At 47.4% G+C, this 19,328-nt stretch overlaps 2 protein-coding genes across 5 annotated transcripts; both read right to left on the reverse strand.

Annotated features, from left to right (window-relative positions):
* Window positions 1-3,099: 3,099 nt before the first annotated feature.
* LOC130202838 (CRACD-like protein) lies at window positions 3,100-10,939 on the reverse strand. 4 transcript variants are annotated; one of them, XM_056428628.1, is made up of 6 exons: window positions 10,143-10,939; window positions 7,113-7,351; window positions 5,740-6,039; window positions 5,300-5,364; window positions 4,002-4,869; window positions 3,100-3,911 (listed from the first exon to the last, which is right to left on the reverse strand). In XM_056428628.1, exons 2-6 carry the CDS (start codon window positions 7,254-7,256, stop codon window positions 3,654-3,656), a joined length of 1,635 nt encoding a protein of 544 aa, XP_056284603.1. In that variant the 5' UTR covers window positions 7,257-7,351; window positions 10,143-10,939; the 3' UTR covers window positions 3,100-3,653. The 4 variants fall into 4 exon arrangements, with proteins under 4 accessions (XP_056284603.1, XP_056284605.1, XP_056284602.1 ...); XM_056428630.1 differs by lacking the exon at window positions 10,143-10,939 and adding an exon at window positions 8,628-8,736 and having other exon boundaries at window positions 4,002-4,873; window positions 5,304-5,364; XM_056428627.1 differs by lacking the exon at window positions 10,143-10,939 and adding an exon at window positions 8,628-8,736.
* A 617-nt stretch (window positions 10,940-11,556) lies between these two features.
* On the reverse strand, window positions 11,557-18,704 carry LOC130202829 (protein SOGA3-like). The gene is made up of 8 exons (XM_056428600.1): window positions 17,654-18,704; window positions 16,784-17,008; window positions 16,270-16,428; window positions 15,540-15,608; window positions 14,463-14,732; window positions 13,368-13,706; window positions 11,950-12,615; window positions 11,557-11,813 (listed from the first exon to the last, which is right to left on the reverse strand). Exons 1-8 carry the CDS (start codon window positions 18,434-18,436, stop codon window positions 11,703-11,705), a joined length of 2,622 nt encoding a protein of 873 aa, XP_056284575.1. The 5' UTR covers window positions 18,437-18,704; the 3' UTR covers window positions 11,557-11,702.
* Window positions 18,705-19,328: the final 624 nt, after the last annotated feature.

Consider the following 19,328-nt stretch of genomic DNA (forward strand, 5'->3'; position numbering starts at 1 on the left):
TTTTGTGAGAAGCACACGCATACAAGTGGCAGTTAACGGTCTATTTTGAGTCTGTTGCACTAGCAACTGACACATGCAGAGGATTTTAGGGTAGACCCGCCCCTTACAGCCCAACTCCAATGAATGAGATGTAGCTCAGGGGGGCAGAGGTCAGAGGGCAGGGGACAGGTGGAAGTGGGCGTGAAGAGGCAGGAAGGAGTTTGAGATTAACACCTGCCTCAGACACGCAGATATTATGTCAGTCACCAGAGGCCTATTGAGACGGATGTAACGCTCATAATCACGCACGTAAGGTATATTGAACTTGTCTCTATGAAGCTTTTAAGTCTGCCTAGCAACGACTGTGGACAGCCTGTCGCTGTCAGTGAACTTTGAATTGACAGGACTAAAACAACAGTGCACATCACACATCAAGCCCTTTCTATGCAATTTGAACAGAATCTACCTGAATGTCTTATTTGATCCAAAGTTAAGAAAAGGGATAATTTCTTGAGAAAAAGAGAATGCACTAAAAAGACTACGGAAGCCCAGGGCAGCCATAGTTGCAATAATTTAGTCAAGATAAATATATCAATCTTTTTTACACGAAAACAAATGGTTCCTTTAGCTGATTTGATACATGTTATGATAAAATAATGGTTTTAAATTATGTGATGGAAAGCTTATCAACTGTTTTACAAAACACTTATGTTAAAGAGTATAATGTATAAATGTGTATCTTAATTCAACCAAGTTTTCAGGTCTGCAGGGACTTTTTTAGTTCTACAAATTTAACCAACTAGTCTGTGTGGTCCAAGAATCAATGTGGGAAAACCACAGGTGTGACTTGTAACTTTAACGAGGGCTCAGCTCCAATAAGTGTCCCAGTCGGCCATTCAAGTCGTTAGTTTATTAATTACACCTGTGCTTTCCATGATCTGCCTGGTCAATGCACCTGCTGTGGAAAAGGTCTATTTATAACATTGAAGCCTTCGTGTCTCCTGCTAACTAACGACGCTTTACATTAAAGTTTATGGGTGAGATTTAAACATCACTGCCTTCCTTTTGGTGACATCACGTGACACAACTATGCTCATGGGTGTCCTCCAAAGGATGGACACACACACGCACACGCACACATTCAAAAGGGCATATCAGCACACTAACCATGATCAAAGCTATGATAACAGATGCATCATGTGACACTAATGCAATTGGGTGTTCTCTAATGTCTGGGCTGGTTGTGCACACGTACAAACACATGCACACACACACTCTAGTTCACTCATTTAAAAGGGCTGGTCAGCACTTTTATCACCATCAAAACCATGTGTAAAGATGCAGCTCGTTCTCAGGTGTGATGAATCGGGCTCTAGATCTTCATGAATGGAAGGTTTGTGCTTGAGTATTATTACAAAAGCATCTTCTAAAGCAAGAGAAGATACTCGTAGGAGACTTCGCCGAGCTAAAGTATTTTCTCCGGGGTCGCAGTGGGTGTGGTGGTGTGTCGTGATCTGCTGACGTCGGGCGAGCCATGGCTACAGTTCAGCTGTCTGCTCTTGTGTTGTCTCTCTCTCTCTCTCTTTGTCATCTGCCTGTCTCTGCCCTCACGAATAGCCCGTCCCGTACGTACATGCTGTGCCGAGCTGTGCCGAGTTGTGCCATGCTGTCATGCGAAGAGCGTGCGTCCTCAGTCCGGGAAGCGTGGGGGAACAAAAGGGAGCGAAAGGTGAAACAACAGGACGAGAACACGTACACAGCACACTGTGTGTGTGTGTGTGTGTGTCTTCGGTGTGCACGCTTGCACAATTAGAGCATTGCAGGCAGCAACTCGTCAAGAGTTATCGGGGGGGGGGGGATAAAGACAGGTGTGATGGCCAGCAGGACCCCTTGTTAAAATACACTCATGCTGCCCGAGTAGGTGCCAAATTGTAAGTTAGGCTCTCATTTACACATTAGAGACAGGAAGAGGGAGGTAATGAGTGAAGAGAAAAAGAAGCTATCGCAAGAAGCAGATATAGGGTAAAGGTGTCTTAAAGCCCCCCGCCCCCCCCCAAAATCGGTTGAATGCATAGATGAGATGAAAGGATGAACGACTAAGCAAACTAAATCCAAGATTTGTCGACAGGTAATTTTTAATATTCCGTTTTCGTTTTAATTGGCCAAAACAGCGATGGGTAAGATGAAAGAAAGAGAGCGAGGGAGACCGAGAGAGAGAGGAGCCAACGACCCCCCTTCCAACTCTTTATTTATACCCCCAAAGACAGCAGGGTAAGATTTCTGGCACCGAAACGTACGTCACGCTTGCTATTTCTGTTTGAGTTGCCACATAGCACCACGAGGTTGGGTGACAGGGCCGCGGCCCCGTGGGGTCGAGGGACTTCCGTCCGCCCCGCCCGGCCCTCGATGTGACATTTTACAAGTTGGCCACCTCTGCCCGAAAATGTGCGGCACAGCGCGCACGTGTGCACCTGAAAATGTTGATTTGGTGGGGAAACTGCAAAGATATGTCCACGTGTGTGTGTGTGAGATCGAGAAGCTTTCGTGTCGGCGCGAAGCTGAGAGCGTGGGCGTCCTCTCGCTCCGCGGTGCGGGAGGTGTGGGAGAAGCCGCAGGTTGTTGATGCCGTTTTATGAGGCGAGAAACACAAGAGCGTGAAAAGTGATCCGCGAATGCTACGGAATCGGCGTGAGCGCGCCTGCACACCTGATATCCTGGTAACGACGATTAACATAACTGCCCTCGAGTCAACAGCGTGCCCCGTTAATGGGCTTCACAGCGTAGTCAATGTGGCACGTTTAAAAAAAAAAAAAAATCATATTTAATATAATAAAAAGCACATAATCCGAGCAGCGTGTCACATACGAGGATTTTTTTTTTAATCCCTCTTTTTAGTGGCCGATCATACGTTCCTCAGGTATGTTTGAACTAGTCGATGTGCTGGAGTTAGCCCATTTGCGGCAGGACTGACACCACTTGAGCTGCCATTGCACTGGCATGTGTTGGGGGGGGGGGGGGGGTATCAGATATCCATCGGATGGACATGCGGTAAATCATCAACACCTCGGAAATATGGAACAATGTGACGCTGCAATAGAGAGACACTCAAGAGTCTTTATGTCAAAGCACTGTCATATTTATTAACAAGATGAAGAAAGAAAGAAAAAACACATTAAAGGCACATCATATTTGTTTGTCACGGCTGTTATTTGAACGTCTTAAATATATCACTTTGACAATATGATCGAGTAAAACACACTGTTGTTGACGGTTGGCAGAGTTGCGACTCCATCTCCTCCCACTGGTGGCCAGGTTGACTTTCACCTGGCCACCAGTGGGATTAAACACATGAGCATGCACCCTCACACTAGGGCTGCATGCGAAATCTCATTCTACATAAAACACCTGAAATTTAATACAAAAAAAGAAGAATATGGGGGGGGGGGGGGGGGGAACCGCAACTAAGCAATACGTTGATGTATTGCAAACGTTTGAGCACAGACGAAGCAAAAAGCCACAGCAACACTGGAGAATGTCGTGGATATATATATATATATATATTTTCCAACTTGAACGTGGCATCAAGATGAGATTCAGCATGTATTTAATTCTCTTAAAGCACTTGGTTTCACAGAAAGGTCCTTAGTATTTACAGAGAGAGAGAGAGGGGAGGATCACATAATGACGGTCTCAGTCTGGAGAGAATAGGAGACGAGAGGCCGGTGCTTCAGAGCGGGACTTGGCGTTCTGGTCATGGGGCTACGGGGACGGGTCAGCGGGCTCGTGGGACAGTAGATTGGCCCTGATGGGGAGGTGATGATGGCCGTCGGGGTGCGGGCCGCCCACCTAGAAGGAGGTCGCTGGTTGGCCGGTCGCGTGGGACGAGAGAAGCTGCTGTTGAGATTGTCCGGAGACGGCTGGGCCGGGTTCACCTGAACACAGAGACGCGACGTTAGCTCCTGTACATCATCGACGCAAATGTACTCAAATAAGGAGACGGGAGAAGAAGAACAAAACCCTACCTGTCGTGGGTCCTGTCTGTAAGCCGTGTGTCCAGCTCTGGGACTGGAGCTGTACTCGTGTTGGATCTCCAGCATGTCCAGCAGCTCAATAAGTCCTTCATCCTGTCCCGCTAACCCGCCCCGGTGGTTCTTCTGAGCTCCAGCGGAAGCACTTAACACCCCGTTGTCCATTTTGGGCTCCACATGTTGGCAAGCGGGCCTCCTCGCTCTCTCCCCTTGAGCCGGTCCTCCGTCTCTGTCCGCCCCGCTGTTGGCTCTGGGTCGTATCTTCGGGCTCGCCTGAGATCTCCTCTGGGACTGCTGGGGCCCCCGCTGGGACCCTTTTGGACCGGCGTAGGCTCCTCTGTGATCCTTGTGGTTCCGTCGACCAGAGTCCGAAGCTAACCCCCATTCTTGGCCGGGCTCCGTCTCGGCTGTCAGCGCGTCGGAATCCGCTTGGCATTTCTGGACAGGCGCGCGTAGGGGCGCCTTGCCGGCGACTGCGGTGGCTCCCAGAGCTCTGCGCTGACAGGCAGGGGTGAGGCACTTTGGCTCTGGAACCGGGCCCTGATGGGTCACCACGCCCGATTCGTTGAGCATTTTCCCCTCGTTCTCCTGAAGCATGGCTCCGAACTTCCTGAGGACAGAGGGACTGGCGCACTTCCTGTCTCCCAGGACGCCAGGACCGAAGGCCTTCCGGTCCGGGGCGGGGGATTCGGCCGGCGCGGCCGGCGGCTGTGAGCGCGGTTGTACGGCGGGGGCGTCCTGTTGTCCAAGAGGGGGCTTGGCACCTGTGTTTTCTTTGTTGGGGGAGCTCTTCATGTGAGACACTTGGTTCTTCTTGTTTTTAGTCTGCTCAAAACTGGCCGGAAGCCGCTCTTGACCGAGCCTGAAACAAATGGAAACAATCAGAAACACGATTAAACTAGAACGGGCACTCGGTAGAGCGCATACCTTCGCATATCACAAGATTGGGCATTGAATTATGAACATGTTGGCATTAGTTGCATGCCAATTGGATAAAATTGACCGTGCTATGGTAAAAAGAAGATGTTGACCTTTTCATGACCTTGACATTGACCTTTAACTCGATCGATCCCAAAATCTAATCAAATGGTCCCCGGATAATAACCAATCATCCCACCAAATTTCATGCGATTCGGTTTAATACTTTTTGAGTTATGCGAGTAACACGCATACAAATAAATAAATAAATACACGGCGATCAAAACAAAACCTTCCGCATTTTCAATGCAAAGGTAAAGATGTTTCCACTCCTGCAAAAAGGGGGTTCATGCATGTGGCTCCAGTGAACCTACCTTTCACTTCCAGGGCTTTTTCTGATCTCTGTTGCCGGGCTCACCTTGAGTGTGTCACTGAAGCGCTGCGGGAGATAGGAGAAATAACATATGTATTCATAAATCAACCTCCACCTGCTATATTTAGAGGCTCTGATGCTGACCCACTGCGAAAACCACTCTGGTTAACGTCGGCCGTGGAACAGGAAACAGTTTAACGTCTTGGTTTCTCTTCCTGACCGCTGTGAGTGGGTGAAAGTATGTGAAACTAACTCCGATCTGGCAACCCGTCTGCGGGAGCAGACTGGAAGGAACCAGCTCCCTGTAATCCATATGTTCCCGACTGAAGCCCGGCTTTAAATCATATCATATCCACGTCTCTGGTTTATTCAGATGTGCAGATGGAAACAGAATAAGACGCAAAGGAAGAAGGGAAAATGACACGATTTGCATTCACGTACCACGTGGCGAGCTCCGTTGTTCTTCGGGCTCATTTCCTGCCCCTGCCCCAAATAATCCTGCAGCAAGTCTCCGATCTCCGAGTCGGCGTGGCAGTAGCCACGTTGATGACTCACAGGGTAGCCGTACCCGCCGGGGCTATAGTTACAGCCGTTACTATGGTGGTGTGGCACGGTTGTAGCTCCAGGGTGATTCTTGCCGTCGCCATGGCGCCCGAGGCCGCACTCCAGCTGGCCGCCATTTGTCTGGTTGTCGGTAGTGACATCGTTTGCCCCTCTGCGGGCCTGAACGCCGTTGTACAACTGGAAAATGGAGACGGAAGAAAACATGAACAACCCTCTGGAACCGCGATGACGCAACAAACGGGCCTTATAATTATCGCTAAATTGCTGCGCAGCGCCACCTATATTTACGATCAGCACATGTTCTTCCACTTTGCACAACCATCTGTCGCCACCTTTCACACTCCTTCAGCAGCAACTCTCAGCCTGTGTGTGTTTTCAGCTCGTCTGTCGGCACGACACAGTTTAATTATGTTGTTAACATTTGTCTGTATCATTGCGATGAAGTTGAGTCAGTCGGTAGGCTGCCAACATTTTATTATGGTGCGCACACACACGCACTCTCATGGGACTACAGGAGCACCATTAGCATTTTCAAACACTGAAAACGGTGTCATATTTTAAATCGACCACATTTGGATCATAGTTAAACCAAACTACCAAATAAATCTTAGAGATTCTATATCGCTGAATTTATTCATCTTTTTTGTCACAACCGGAATTACTCCATTCTTCAGTTGACGGCGTAGAACTGAAATAGCTCCTGAATTTATCCCCTATATATTTCTACATCATTTAATCGGGTTTAACCCTTGTGTTGCCTTCGGGTCAATATGACCCGATTCAATGTTTAACCCTCCTGTTACCTTTATATTTACTAACATATTTTACCCTTGAGGTCAATATGACCCCAGCTATTAAAATCTCCAGAAAATTATTAGAATTAATATTGTTTTCCAAGTTTAAGTGTGAGGTACTTTATGTTTGTTTGTTGACTCCCGAAAGAACACCGACATTAAACATTGAATCGGGTCAAATTGACCCGAAGGCGACAGGAGGGTTAAATATTGAATCGGGTCAAAATGACCCGAAGGCAACACAAGGGTTAATCGTCTGGATTAAAACACTTGTTTGCGCCTCAAATCCCGTTTTCACACTCATCCACGTAAAGCCCACACTGCATAGACCCAGCGTTGGAATATATGATGCATTAAATGCAGTAAATCAGCTTTTTGGAGATGAACTTTGTCAGATCTCTAATTTAATACCACTTCATATTCAAACCACTCCAACATTTTAATGGTAAAACGTACCTCTTCGATTTTTTGCTGGATGTCCTGCAGCTGGTCCTCCCACTCCTGCATCTCTGAGTCAAAGTTGTCCATCAGCTCGGGCCTCTCCTTCCCCCAGGCCCGGCCGCTGTGTTCCAGCCCACGCTCCAGATCGATGGCTGCCATGACGCAGGCCGGTCAATACCCTGAGGCCTCTTGAAATTTCCCCTTTTCAATCAGAGGTCACACAGCGGGTTGGAGGGATCGATGGCCTGGAAATCCTATCAAGACAGGGGCGAAAAGAGGATGGAATACCGTTTAAAGTATCCTGATTTAAAATCAGTTTTCTTATAATCTGTTAGAAGTGAATATCTTTTTAATCCACTTTTGGTCAACCTATTTCAACTTCTTCAAACAAGGCAGAATAAAATCTACTACGAGATGACACGAAATTTATGTGAAACTTATACATCCCATTAGATTTGAGTATTTTCTACTCATCTCAACTGTTTCAATGTGTTGTATTATTGGACAGTTTCCTCCCTCATAAAGGTCAGATATTTGCGGCCCTCTCCTTTCAAGTTTTTCCACATTCACAGTGTGGTGGCATGTCAACCTACCGACACAGGACAAGAGTGGAGCACGACATCTCTTGGCCACTTTGCCTCATCGCAAAAAAACATACTTGAATGAAGGGTTCAACGTCAACATGACCTCTGTGCCGTGTTACATCTCAGATGGATCCCGCTGTAAAAGGCTCCCGGTCAACATTCATTAATCTCATGGCGACGTTGAGTCCCAGTGGGACGCTAATAGCCTAATGACTATTATCGCAGCCCCGTTGCTCTTGTTGTCGTCGTTGCGTCATTAAATATGACGAGTGTCCTGGTCGAAAGTGCTCGAATGTACCAGCCACTGCCCCCCCCCCCCACACACACACACACGTGTGATGCAAGAGCAGAGATATTAATAATCGTGTAACTATGCATAGTAAACTGGCTGCATGGGCGAGGGACAGAGAGAGGGGGAATGTATAGTATGTCAGAGACCAAATCAAAACATACAAAAATAAATCAATAAATTAGTTCAAATTTAATTTAAACAATTTAAAAGACACATATTTTCCGACTATAATAAAAACAGATTAGCACTTCAGTGGCACTTGAATGGCACTTACTGATATTATTACTTTAGGTATTACTTGTGGTATTACTCATGGTATTACTCATGGTATTACTTTGGGATTTAAATATATATATATATATTTTTTAATTAAATGGTATTTTTGTAGTTTGGCTTCCTTGAAGAAATGTTACTTTTTTGATTATTGTTGTTGTGAGTTTGTCCTCGTGGTTAAATTCACTTCCTGTCAGTCGCTTTGGATAAAAGCTTCAGCTAAATGACATGTAATGTAATCTAATGAAATATCACCAGGCTAAACAGCAGGTTTTGCCATTCAAGCAGTTTCCATTTTATTAATATTGAGGATAAAATCAAGGTAAAATTGCATCCTTCCATATTTGAATGACAGCCGTAAGAACAAACAAGTGTTCTTACCTCTGAACACAAAGCTCTCCCTGCTCCAGGATAAATCCTCAGCCTGCTCTCCGATCCGGCTTCTCTCTGGACAGCTTCACTCCGCTCCGCGTCTAATTGACGAGTCACCACCCCCCTCTCTCTCTCTCTCTCTCTCTCTCTCCCCGGTGCTTCCCCCTTTGCTTTTTCCTCCTCCGTGTTACGTAAACCCCCCTGAGGACTGGATTTAAAGGGCCCCGGTTCTTCTCGTTTCGCCCCTCCGGTGTCGTGGGTTAAGTCCCGAGCGTTGTGCCAGAGGGTAAACAACTCGTGTTCCAGCCGGGGTACCCGGCCTTTATACCGCTCCCCACTGTTTACGTGGGCCGGGATCAAATATCATAATGTCAAATTTATTCCACCATTTGAAGTCTCGATGGGACAACTGTCGTCACCAGCATCCTGGCTATAATTACTAGAGGGGGGCTCACGGAGCGAGGGAAAGTGTTTACATATCTATTTTAGTTGCTGCGATGCCCGCGGCCAATCGGCTTCTCTGTTGCTACTCTGCTTTGGGATGCTTGGGCAGATTTGGTCTTGTGACACCCCCCCCCCCCTCCCCCCACTGCAAATCATTTGCTCCAAGGGATGCCAAATGGGTGTGTGTGACAAGGTTGAGTAATGATGTGTCATAGTCAATAATATCTTTATTGAATGTATTCACTAAAAGGGAACTGCAAGGTGGATGCCTGGCATGATTATGACTTTATTTATTTATATATATCTATATATATAGATATATACTTGTAAGTTGTTACACGTCACATGGTTTCTGAGCTTTGTCAATGTTTCACAATATGTTTAAAAATGTGTGAAATCTCGATTCCCCGGGTCACCCAAAGCTGTGACTGCGTGTTCTTGAGTCGGCGACGTCTGACGACAGTTGCTACTGTTCATCTGACACGCCATCAATTACTAATCGGGTATTCCTGCGGGGGATTTTGACCCCCACTTTGGACAAGCTGACATTTGGCTTTCAATGTGATCATCAGAATTCCTCCCAGTTGAAAGGATCATCACCATTACTCCTCCACCTGTTGTGTTTCCGAATGAACGACGAATACTTGTGGGGGAGTTAAGGAGAGGGGACAAAAACAAACTGTATCCTTACTCTACCTCATATATTTATATATATAGGTATATGTATATGGTTCTCTGAAATAAGTTTTTTCGTGAAATCATAGGTTAGGGCACTTATAAGCTTGATCGCTTCAGCCTTGACCCATTCGGTTAGCCACTTTCTTCTTTTGTTGAAATTTTGATTTTTGTATATTATTGCTGATCGAAATAAACTAAACTAAACTAAACTACCTCCGAAGAGGCGACCGGTGACAAGATAAATGGGGCGATGTTTAGTAACAAGGTTAAAGCAGGACAGAAGAGAGCGAGGCAAGGCGATTTAGGGTTCCTCCCCTCCAGCCGTGTGACCTCAAAGCTTCATGTAAGCAAAGCTGAACCCTACATGCCCTCCGTTTACGAAACATATCCAGGACCACTTACTGGCTTGCAGGGCCTTATCTTCGCTGTATCTCGTGGTCCTCGTCAGCAAGAGAAGGAGATAGGAGGCTTTCGTCCGATTTCCTGTCGGCTTAAAGAAAAATAAATGACATCATAATACGTTTATTCTCTTTTTTTCTGCCGAGATTTAAGCAAGATCGATACCACTATCATGTCTGGGGAAGATGGCGCTCGAGCCAGCAGCAGCTGTTTCCTCCGCTGCCGGTGTTAGTGCTGAGCTGACCATCGGCTCTATCTACACACATAGCATACGGACGTCGAAAGGGTATCGCACTGTAGCGGACATCCGCAGATAACGGAAAATGTCTGTGACAAAATCTGAATTAAGAAACTACCTTCACGCCATAGAGGTCACTAAGGTCACTGAGGGGTTAGACTCTCTATTTCCATGTGCCTAGACACACTCAAGATATGCCTTGAGACTATGTTTTATGAGCCCATCTTTGTGCTGTGTTTATGATCAACCACATTCCTGATTCCTGACAAACATCTGATTTCATAACATTTCTCTGTTGTTCATTTCACGACAGCCAATTCTTGTCGTTTCCTGTCATATAAAATCTCAACTTTAATTTCCCGCAACTTTATCTCATCCACAGCTCTCATCCCAACAGATGGGAGGTCCACTCTCGTCTTTGGTGACTCTGGCATGTTGAGTTTAATCCTATTAATCTATTCTGCGTACAGGTAGACCGTAATATCTACACAGGTGTGTCTGTTTCATGATAACAATGTCTATCTATGTTGTGTTATTGTTGAATTAATTCTGTCTTAAATCAATCAGGTTGTATTCAGTGATTTATATTAACTGTTTGAGACCAGTTAATATAATGTGGTCAAATAGGAAACAATTAAATTGACCATGTTCTCAAGAAATATAAGAAATATAACGAGAGGACTTCTCCTCAAGGTAAAGAATGAACTGCTATAATCAAAACTATCTGTTCGTGGTTGAAAACATTTCAACAGACAGTTGACATAATATGTTGTTTTTAATGTCTTTTTTTATATTTATCCTACTAATTGTAAATAACAGACGAGAGGGTAGTGTAACCGGAGTCAGATTCCATGTATGTGCACACATACGTGGCCAATGAAGCTGATTGTGATCCTGATGCACCTCATAAATGTGGTCCAATATGAAATAAGATTACATTTGCTTCTTTGTTATCTTCATTATTTACAAGTGTCAGATCTGTGACACATTCGAGAAGATTCGAATTATACCATCATGTAGACGCACTGAATTTATAGGGTAATAGTCCCTTTTTATAGGATACTCTTTGTAACTCACCTTCTGTGGGCGTGGATGACGTGTACTCCAGTGTTGACTCTAGCCACACTCTCTTGAATGCGAGTGCCGCTTTTTTTGGGGGGGGGGGGGGTGTGCTGCGCTTTTTTCTTCTTCCTGTGCTCGTGGTTACCGTGGCAACGAATGATGCGGGGGGAGGACAGAATAACAACAGAGCCGAGAGAGAAACAAATAAAGAAGAAAAAAACACGAGGGGGGGATGATGTGAATGAAAGGGGGCGAGGCGTACATCACATAACAAAGAAAAGAGTGAAGAGAAAGACGAGTTTAAAGATGGTGGCGTAAGAGAGGGATGAGAATAACACAAGGATGAGGATGAGCAATATGATAGGCTGGAACATCTGGGTGGAGCAAGAGTGGAGCGGCGAAATCGGAGAGGGTGGATTTAGTGAGAGGAAGGGAAGAAACAGAATCAGCATTACACACTTTGAAATATGTCTTCGTACGACCGATGAACACGTCAAATCCACTTCTCACCGACAGCGGCTCCTCCGCGTCCCGGTTCTCGATCCTCGGCACCTCCAGCCTGTCGATGAAGGTCTGCAGTTCTTTGCGGAAGGCCTTCATCTGGGCGCTGATGCGATACAGCACCTCGTGTTCCCTAATCCTGCCCCCGTCTTCCTCTCCGCCTTCCTCCCCTCCCCTCCCGAACATCAGGTCGCCGCTGGAAACGAAGACCCGCGCCTCCGAGATGATGGTGGCCGTGTCGGCGATGAGCCGGTCGATGGTCCGAACGAGCCTCTCCGCCTCCGCGCGGATGTCGGTCATGTGCTGCCTGTCGCGCACGCCGCACCGCCCGCCGGGCAGGAAGCGGGCCAAGGCGGAGGCGGAGCAAGAGGAGGAGGAGGCGGCGCTCTCGGGCCCCGTCGGGGTGTAGAGGCCCCGCGTGGGCGTCAGGCAGCGGCTGCCGCCGTTATTGTTCCGGACCTCGTCCGAGTCGCTCTCGCCGCCCACGGGGCCCTCGCGTTTGCGGTGCGGCGGGAGGAGGCGGGAGGAATTGGAGTCCTCGTCGCTCTCCCGGTGACCGGCGTCGCTCTCGGCGTCGCTGTCCCGCGGGCTGGGCCGCAGGGAGAGGTGCGAGGCCAGATCGTAGCGCTGCATGTTGGAGAGGAGCACGCGGTTCTCGTACTGCAGCTGCATCACCTGGACAGAGACGACGTCATCAGACCAGTGTGGGACGGGGAGAGGTCAGTTTGGTGACCTGTTCACCCGGCGCCATCATCTGGTCAAAATGTCCTTCAAAAAGGAAAATGACTCAGTGCGTTTACATGATGGTATCATTCGAATCTCGCTTTAGTCGGACTATGCTATCTTTTGGGGGATCTGCTGTTATCCCAATATACATGGCAGTGAGTCATTCGAATCATTGGCCTTTGAAAGCATGTCATATCCGATACGATAGGTGGCGCTGTTTTCATTACAACTCGTGGTGATACAGCCATTTCCGCTTGACCTCTTCACCACTACCAACAACAACCAACAACAACAACATCAACATTTCGAGAAAGATGGCGAACAGAGAGCAAGGCGAAGCTACATCCCTCTTCTATTCTTGCATGATGTTAATAGTGACATTATCGTCTCTTTCGACTCTTTCCACTTCCGGGTCACGACATGGGAGGGAGGGGGGAGGAGGGCGGCGGGATCTCAAGCATGCGCAAAGACGCAAAGTCCAGTTCCTAATCCAATTCACCGTTACATGCCGCGATAGTCGAACTATCAACCGGATCGGATCGAGTTATCCAGGGGTGTTAATCGGATCGTAGTCGGACCGCACATAGTAGAACAAAGGTGTTTACATGAAACGGATAATTCGATTTCAGTCCGACTAAGCCAGTTATTCGAATGCATGTAAACACGGTCACCGTTAGTAGTATCGATAAAACGCGTGATACCTTGCCGCTCAGGTCATTAATCTGTAGCCTCGCTGCCTTTAACTCCTCCTGCAGGGCCTCCGCCTTCGCTCCGTCGATCCCCCCGCCTCCCGACCCGCTCCCGTGCCGGCCGCCTCCCTCGTGGGCTTTGAACCGCAGCTTGTTCAGCTCCGTGGTCACTTTCTTGTTCTGGTCGTCCACGTCGGCCAGGTTCCTCCTCAGCAGCTCCGCCTCGTCCTCCGCCAGCTGCAGCTGCTGCCGCAGCTCCGTCAGGTCGTCGCCTCGGCCTCGGCCCGACCCGTCGCCCTCGGCGTCGCCGCGGAGGTCGTCCAGCTCGGCCCTCAGGCCGCGGTTCTCGACCTGCGGGGTGGAGGGAGAGGAGCTCACATGACTCCGGCCGATGCATCGTTCCCTTTGATAGACCTGTTAGGTTGTGGTGGATTTTATGTACACTTGCACATGTAAATAAGGAAGTCTTATGTTTTAAATAATGCATATAGAAAGATAATTTACATAGTGGATATTAGGGAGGAATATTCTGATTAATGTATTAAGAAGCATAGACAAGTATGATCACTGTATTATATGTGTAACTGTAATGTTGATTTTATGAGGTTTATTGTTATCACAACTGTAGGATGTGGACAGTATGAATCAGATTGGTTTTATTATGGTAGAGGTGCGTTTCCCTTGAGATCCTAGCTGGTTTCCTGTTTAGGCTCTTATTCTGAAGTCTAAAACCGGGGGTAGGGCTCTAAACCGGAAGCGGAAAGCAGCCGTTACCTCTCTTGGCGCGAAGCTCAGTCTCTTTTTGAAATGCTGAGCAGGAGAGAGCACGCCATCGGGGTGGTGATTAAGAACAACACACAAACTGGGAGCTTTAAGCTCACTAAATGGAGACTGTAAGTACTCATCATATTTGTGAGACATTAGATTGACTGTCTGATTATTGGAGGTCGACAGAAACTTTAAAGCAACCAGAAATGACTGTCAAATAAATACTCTTAAATGCATCCCTGGTGTTGAGACTTCTTCCACAAAACACATCGCTCCATTCAGACTCTTTTGAACGCCCTTTCACTCTTTTAGACCCATGGAGCGTTGCACTGCGCTCACCTCCAACTCCACTATCTTCCTCCCCAGGATGTTGGCCTCCTCCTCCACCAGGCGGAGCCGGAGCTTGAGCTCAGACTCCCGGGTGGTGGGCGGACCCCCGGCCTCCCCTTTGTGATGGGTGCTGTCCAGCTCCCCGTAGAAGGAGCGGTACTTCTGCAGCTCGTACTCCAGACGGTCCTTCTCTTTGTCGATCTTGGCCGTCTTCTTCCTCATGAGCACCGCTTCCTCTTTGATGAACGCGAGCTGGCACTTGAGGTCGTCGTTGTCGTCCTGGAGCACAACACGGGGGCCGTCAGTGCGTTCCGGTACCGACGGTTCAAACGTAGCTCACAGAGGTCGATAAAGACGGGAGGATTTAAGATTAGAGAGAAAGATGTTGCTGCACCGTCTCTCAAAAGCCAAAACGCAGTCCATCATCGGACCAGGAGGGTGTGTGACGTCTCCTAAGTCTCAAGTATACTTCCTGGAGCTCTCAGCTTTTATCTAAATATACTTTTATTTCAAATAATCTGAGCCCTTGCTTTGGCCTGTCGTGGTGAAAAACAAAATGTTTAGACCATAAATCTGCAGCAGCAATGAGTTTTAATAAGTCCTATTGATGACTTCTCACAAATAGGGAAAAAGATAAATATTTTAAACAGGTGTTTCTTAACCCTCCTGTTACCTTAGGGTCAATTTGACCCCATTCAATGTTTAATGTCGGTGTTCTTTGGGGTCAATTTGACCCCAGGCTGTTTTTCACTGTGTCAAACATATAAGAAATATCAACTTTTTTATATATTTAAAGGGCTATTTAGGTAGTCAACAAACAAACATAAAGTACCTCACACTTAAACTTGGAAAACAATATTAATTCTAATAATTTTCTGGAGGTTTTAATTGCTGGCGTCAAATTGACCCCACAGGTAAAATATGTCAGTAAATATAAAGGTAACAGGAGGGTTACACATTGAATGGGGTCAAATTGACCCTAAAGGTAACAGGAGGGTTAAAAAGATACTTCCTGGCGATTTGGGCAACATGAAAAACAATTGCATACTTTTTTTACATTTGTAAAACAACACAACAAGCTCTCACCTCTGTAGGGGTCTGTGCTAATTTCCTGTCGGTCTTCTGGATGTCCTTGCTTCCTCTTCTCTTTTGAGACTGTTGGAGGACAGAATACGGACACATTAACACCTCTCCGGAGTCCTTTGTGACTTCACGTCTCATCGGGTCCGATGGACCTGGCTGGGTCTGATGTCACGGCTCTGCTTATGCTCCGCCCACTCCTCCTCTCTACCTCCATCTGCCTGATGGATCATGGAGGTCTGGATCGTGGTCCATGCCTTCTACCAACTATTCATACACTGTCATATTCATTGAATGTGTTGTAACTATGTAATGATTCCTTCTGGTCACATGACATCTATTGTTCTGTCCATCCTGGAGAGGGGTCCTCCTCTGTTGTTTTCCTGAAGGTTTCGTCCCTTATTTTTTTCCCCCGTGAAAGTTTTTCTTTTCTTTTTCTTGGGAGTTTTTCCTGATCCGATGTGAGGTCAAAGGTCAGGGATGTCGTATGTGTACAGATTGTAAACCCCTCTGAGGCACATTTGTAATCTGTGATAACGGGCTATATAAAATAAACTGAATTGAATTGAAAGTGAGCGAGTACGACTCCTCCACTTTCAATTTGAAGCAAAAGCATTCAGATGAAAGTGCGCTGTTCACAAACCAGAGGGCGACCGGCCCCGTGGTGAAAAGCATCGGCGTCGTGCTCATCGATGTCACGAGGTGCAGATGGATGTGGCCGAGTGTCTCCACCCACCTCTTTGTTTTTGTCTTGTTCATTCTGCAGGGCTTGTTTGGTCACTTCCACCTCGATGAGTTTCAGCCTCAGCTTTTCGTTCTCCTCCTCTGTCCTCGTGCGCTTCTCCTCCACCTTTTCCAGCTCGTGGTGCAGCCTCACGGACACATCCTTCGCCACCTGCATCGTTTAGTTACGGGGAGGAAATCATTTTAGAACTTTTTTTTCCCCTCCAGCGATATTTATCTGTAACTTTTGAACGATCTCTAACACTGGACTTTGTTATCACAACAGTAAAAGCTACAACCACCACGGCGAATGTTTTATCGAAATGCAATGTTTTGCACCCTGTGGCGGGGACTATAATATAAGCTTGCACACATATCCATATGAGGTCCTGGGACAGGGATGTCGTGTGTGTACAGATTGTAAAACCCTCTGAGGCAAATAAGTAATTTGTGATATTGGGCTGTATAAAAGAAACTGAATTGAACTGAATATCCTCGGGACGTGAACCTTCCCCTCCCCTCTGCACCTTCAGGTCCTGCTCCAGACTCCTGAGCAGCTCCTCGTCGATCTCCCCCGTCTGGGCGTAGCGCAGCCTCTTCCTCTCTGCCTTCCTCAGACGGTACTGCAGGATCCGGCAGTTTTTATTGGCCCTCTCCAGCTCACGTCTCATCTCCTGCAGCTGACACGTGTCTTCCTCGTAGAACGTGTCCCGCATCTCGTCCATCTCGGTCCTCATCTCCTCAATTTCACACTGGGGGGGGGGGGTCGCATAGTAAAGAAAATATGTCATGAGATGGTCAATTAGTAGTAATCTCTGGACTTTTGACTCCACGGAGTCGGTACATGTTTTGGACGTGAGGTAGTCAGCTTCAGAGATGTGCACGTCATTAAAAATAATTTACAAAAATACACAACATTTTCTGAATTCAGATGTATTTCAAGAGGGGATGTGAATTGGTTAAAACATTTTTTTAATAGTTGTAATATTCTACCAACATTGCACATCCCAGTGCTGCCTTTGTCCCCCATTTCAACATATAAGATAGATATCATTGATCCGATCTATATCATCAATAACCAATTAGTCATCTGTAGCCGGTGGATTTTCAATTTAAATCTTTATATTCTGCAGACATGGAGGATGTTCAACAGACAAATCAATGTATGTGTATATCTGTAGTTCTGCAACCACACACTTTTGAGGGTAATGTGCCGACAGGGTTATGGGCCTTCAACTACAAACATGGATTTTCTGTCATTCTGATATGGAGAAGAATAAATAAAAAAACGACTGTTTTTGCACTGGATTCTGGCGCAGGTGTGTATATTTGTACACATTTTAAATCCTTCCCTGCTCACGACAGAGCTCCACGCACAACACTAAACAGTATCAAACCTTCAGATCATCGTTTTCGTCCAGCAGTCTCTCCATTTCGTCTTCAAAGGCCTGGTCCTCCTGCTGTGTCACGGACCCCGCCTCTGGCGCCTCCGCAGCCGGCTCCTGCGCCCCCGCGGCGGCCTCCTCGGTCCCCATGTTGTCCACCTCAGTGTCCATCTTCTCCCCGCTTGCTCTCAGTTTCTTCTGCAGGTGGAACTGGATGAGTTCAGCCTGCAAGCATCCTCCCAAACCGAGGCCCGCGCCGCCGCCGCCGCCGCCGCCGCTCCTCTCCCCACCACGGCCTCCTTCCTCACCGGGTTTCCTCCCTTTCTCTGCCGACAAAGGCGATGCTCTGCCGGCCAACCGACGCTGTGGGGGGTCGCCTTTGAGGCAGGCCAGGCCACGGGCCGCCGCTGCTGCTGCTGCTGCTGATGATGAATCTGTCGGATCTTCCCCGGCAGCATCCGCCCTGTTTGCTCCAGCTACATCAGCCTCAGCACCATCCGGGTGAACAGCTGCGCCGCCGCGGCTCTCGGGCTCCCTCTCCCTTCCGTCTGCGGACCTCAAACTGTCCATCGCCCCGATGGCTCGGCTCTTTCCTGCGGGAAGAGGAGACGTGGACCTGCCTGGGTGTCTCGGAGCCCGCTTGGTTCGCCCTTCTTGGGCTGTAGCCGGCGAGGGAGCTCGGTGCTGCCGCCTCTTCCCTGCGCTATTGTCTGCCGACGCTGTGGACGCTGATGGAGGATCTGCAGCGCCGCTGGCGGCCGGCTCCATCTTCTGCTCCACCGGAATAAACTCCATGAACCCGGGGCTGTGATTTCTCGTTGTTTTATCACACGTGGCAATTACATAGAAACTCCAATTATACTAAATTACAAAGCTATGCGCCCGGTTTTAATTACATGTAAACATTCTTCAACTGAATAGTCTTCGCTTGGAGGAGGATGCTGCCACGAGAAGCCGCTTTTTCTGCAACTGCGACCATAACTTTGCATGAGAGGTGGAGGCCGAGGCTGTGCTGTGGGTCCGGTAAACACGGGCTGCTGCCGTCCTGATGGAGACTCATGCATTCACAGAGAGGAGCTCCATGTGGGTGGATTCTTACCGCAGCATTAGGCAGAGTCACTGGGGCAGCACCAGGCAGTGCACTGGCCGTATGACGTCATGACGCATACGTAACACCAGGAAGTGACCCCACCCCCTGTTTCTTTCTCTTTCACATTTAAATGAGTTTCATTGGCATGCACAGCTATAATTAAGGAGCTACATCATTTGCCAAAGCAGGCTGCACTATGTATAAGCATTAACATTTATATTAATGAGCAAAAATAATCACTTCAAAACCATTTATATATGTTTTAGTTAAAGTCAGGTTCTGGTAATATGTCTAAAGGGGCCACACTTTAAGAGTATAGTTGGCTTAAGATAGCAATTGTTATAATTTAGATGTAACTGTCTTTGTCATAGTAGTTTGATATTCTTGAGGGAAGCTGATGACAGAAGTATGACGACGTGTTTTATTGTCTTCGGCAGCAGGAACAAATAAAAGCTGGAAAAGGAATCTGAGTCGACTTCCCTTCTCCAAACAAATCTGTTACAAACGCACATATTTCAAAATAAGAGTTCACTGAAATTCAAGAACGCTTCATCAATAAACCGACCGAAGCTCAAACTGCTTCTAAGGAACCAAAGA

The sequence above is a fragment of the Pseudoliparis swirei genome, chromosome 12 (assembly GCF_029220125.1).
Source record: "Pseudoliparis swirei isolate HS2019 ecotype Mariana Trench chromosome 12, NWPU_hadal_v1, whole genome shotgun sequence".
NCBI classification, from domain to species: Eukaryota; Metazoa; Chordata; class Actinopteri; order Perciformes; family Liparidae; genus Pseudoliparis; species Pseudoliparis swirei.

Excerpts from the sequence above, each read along its gene's own strand:
- LOC130202829 (XM_056428600.1), bottom strand. The coding sequence starts at position 18,436 with ATGGAGTTTATTCCGGTGGAGCAGAAGATGGAGCCGGCCGCCAGCGGC. Across the intron at positions 12,616-13,367 it reads TTAATGACCTGAGCGGCAAG|GTGATGCAGCTGCAGTACGA; the intron begins GTATCACGCGTT and ends GTCTCTGTCCAG. Across the intron at positions 11,814-11,949 it reads ACGCGGAGGAGCCGCTGTCG|ATGTTCCAGCCTATCATATT; the intron begins GTGAGAAGTGGA and ends TGCTCCACCCAG.
- LOC130202838 (XM_056428628.1), bottom strand. The coding sequence starts at position 7,256 with ATGGCAGCCATCGATCTGGAGCGTGGGCTGGAACACAGCGGCCGGGCC. Across the intron at positions 6,040-7,112 it reads TCCAGCAAAAAATCGAAGAG|TTGTACAACGGCGTTCAGGC; the intron begins GTACGTTTTACC and ends TCCATTTTCCAG. Across the intron at positions 3,912-4,001 it reads ACAGACAGGACCCACGACAG|GTGAACCCGGCCCAGCCGTC; the intron begins GTAGGGTTTTGT and ends CTCTGTGTTCAG.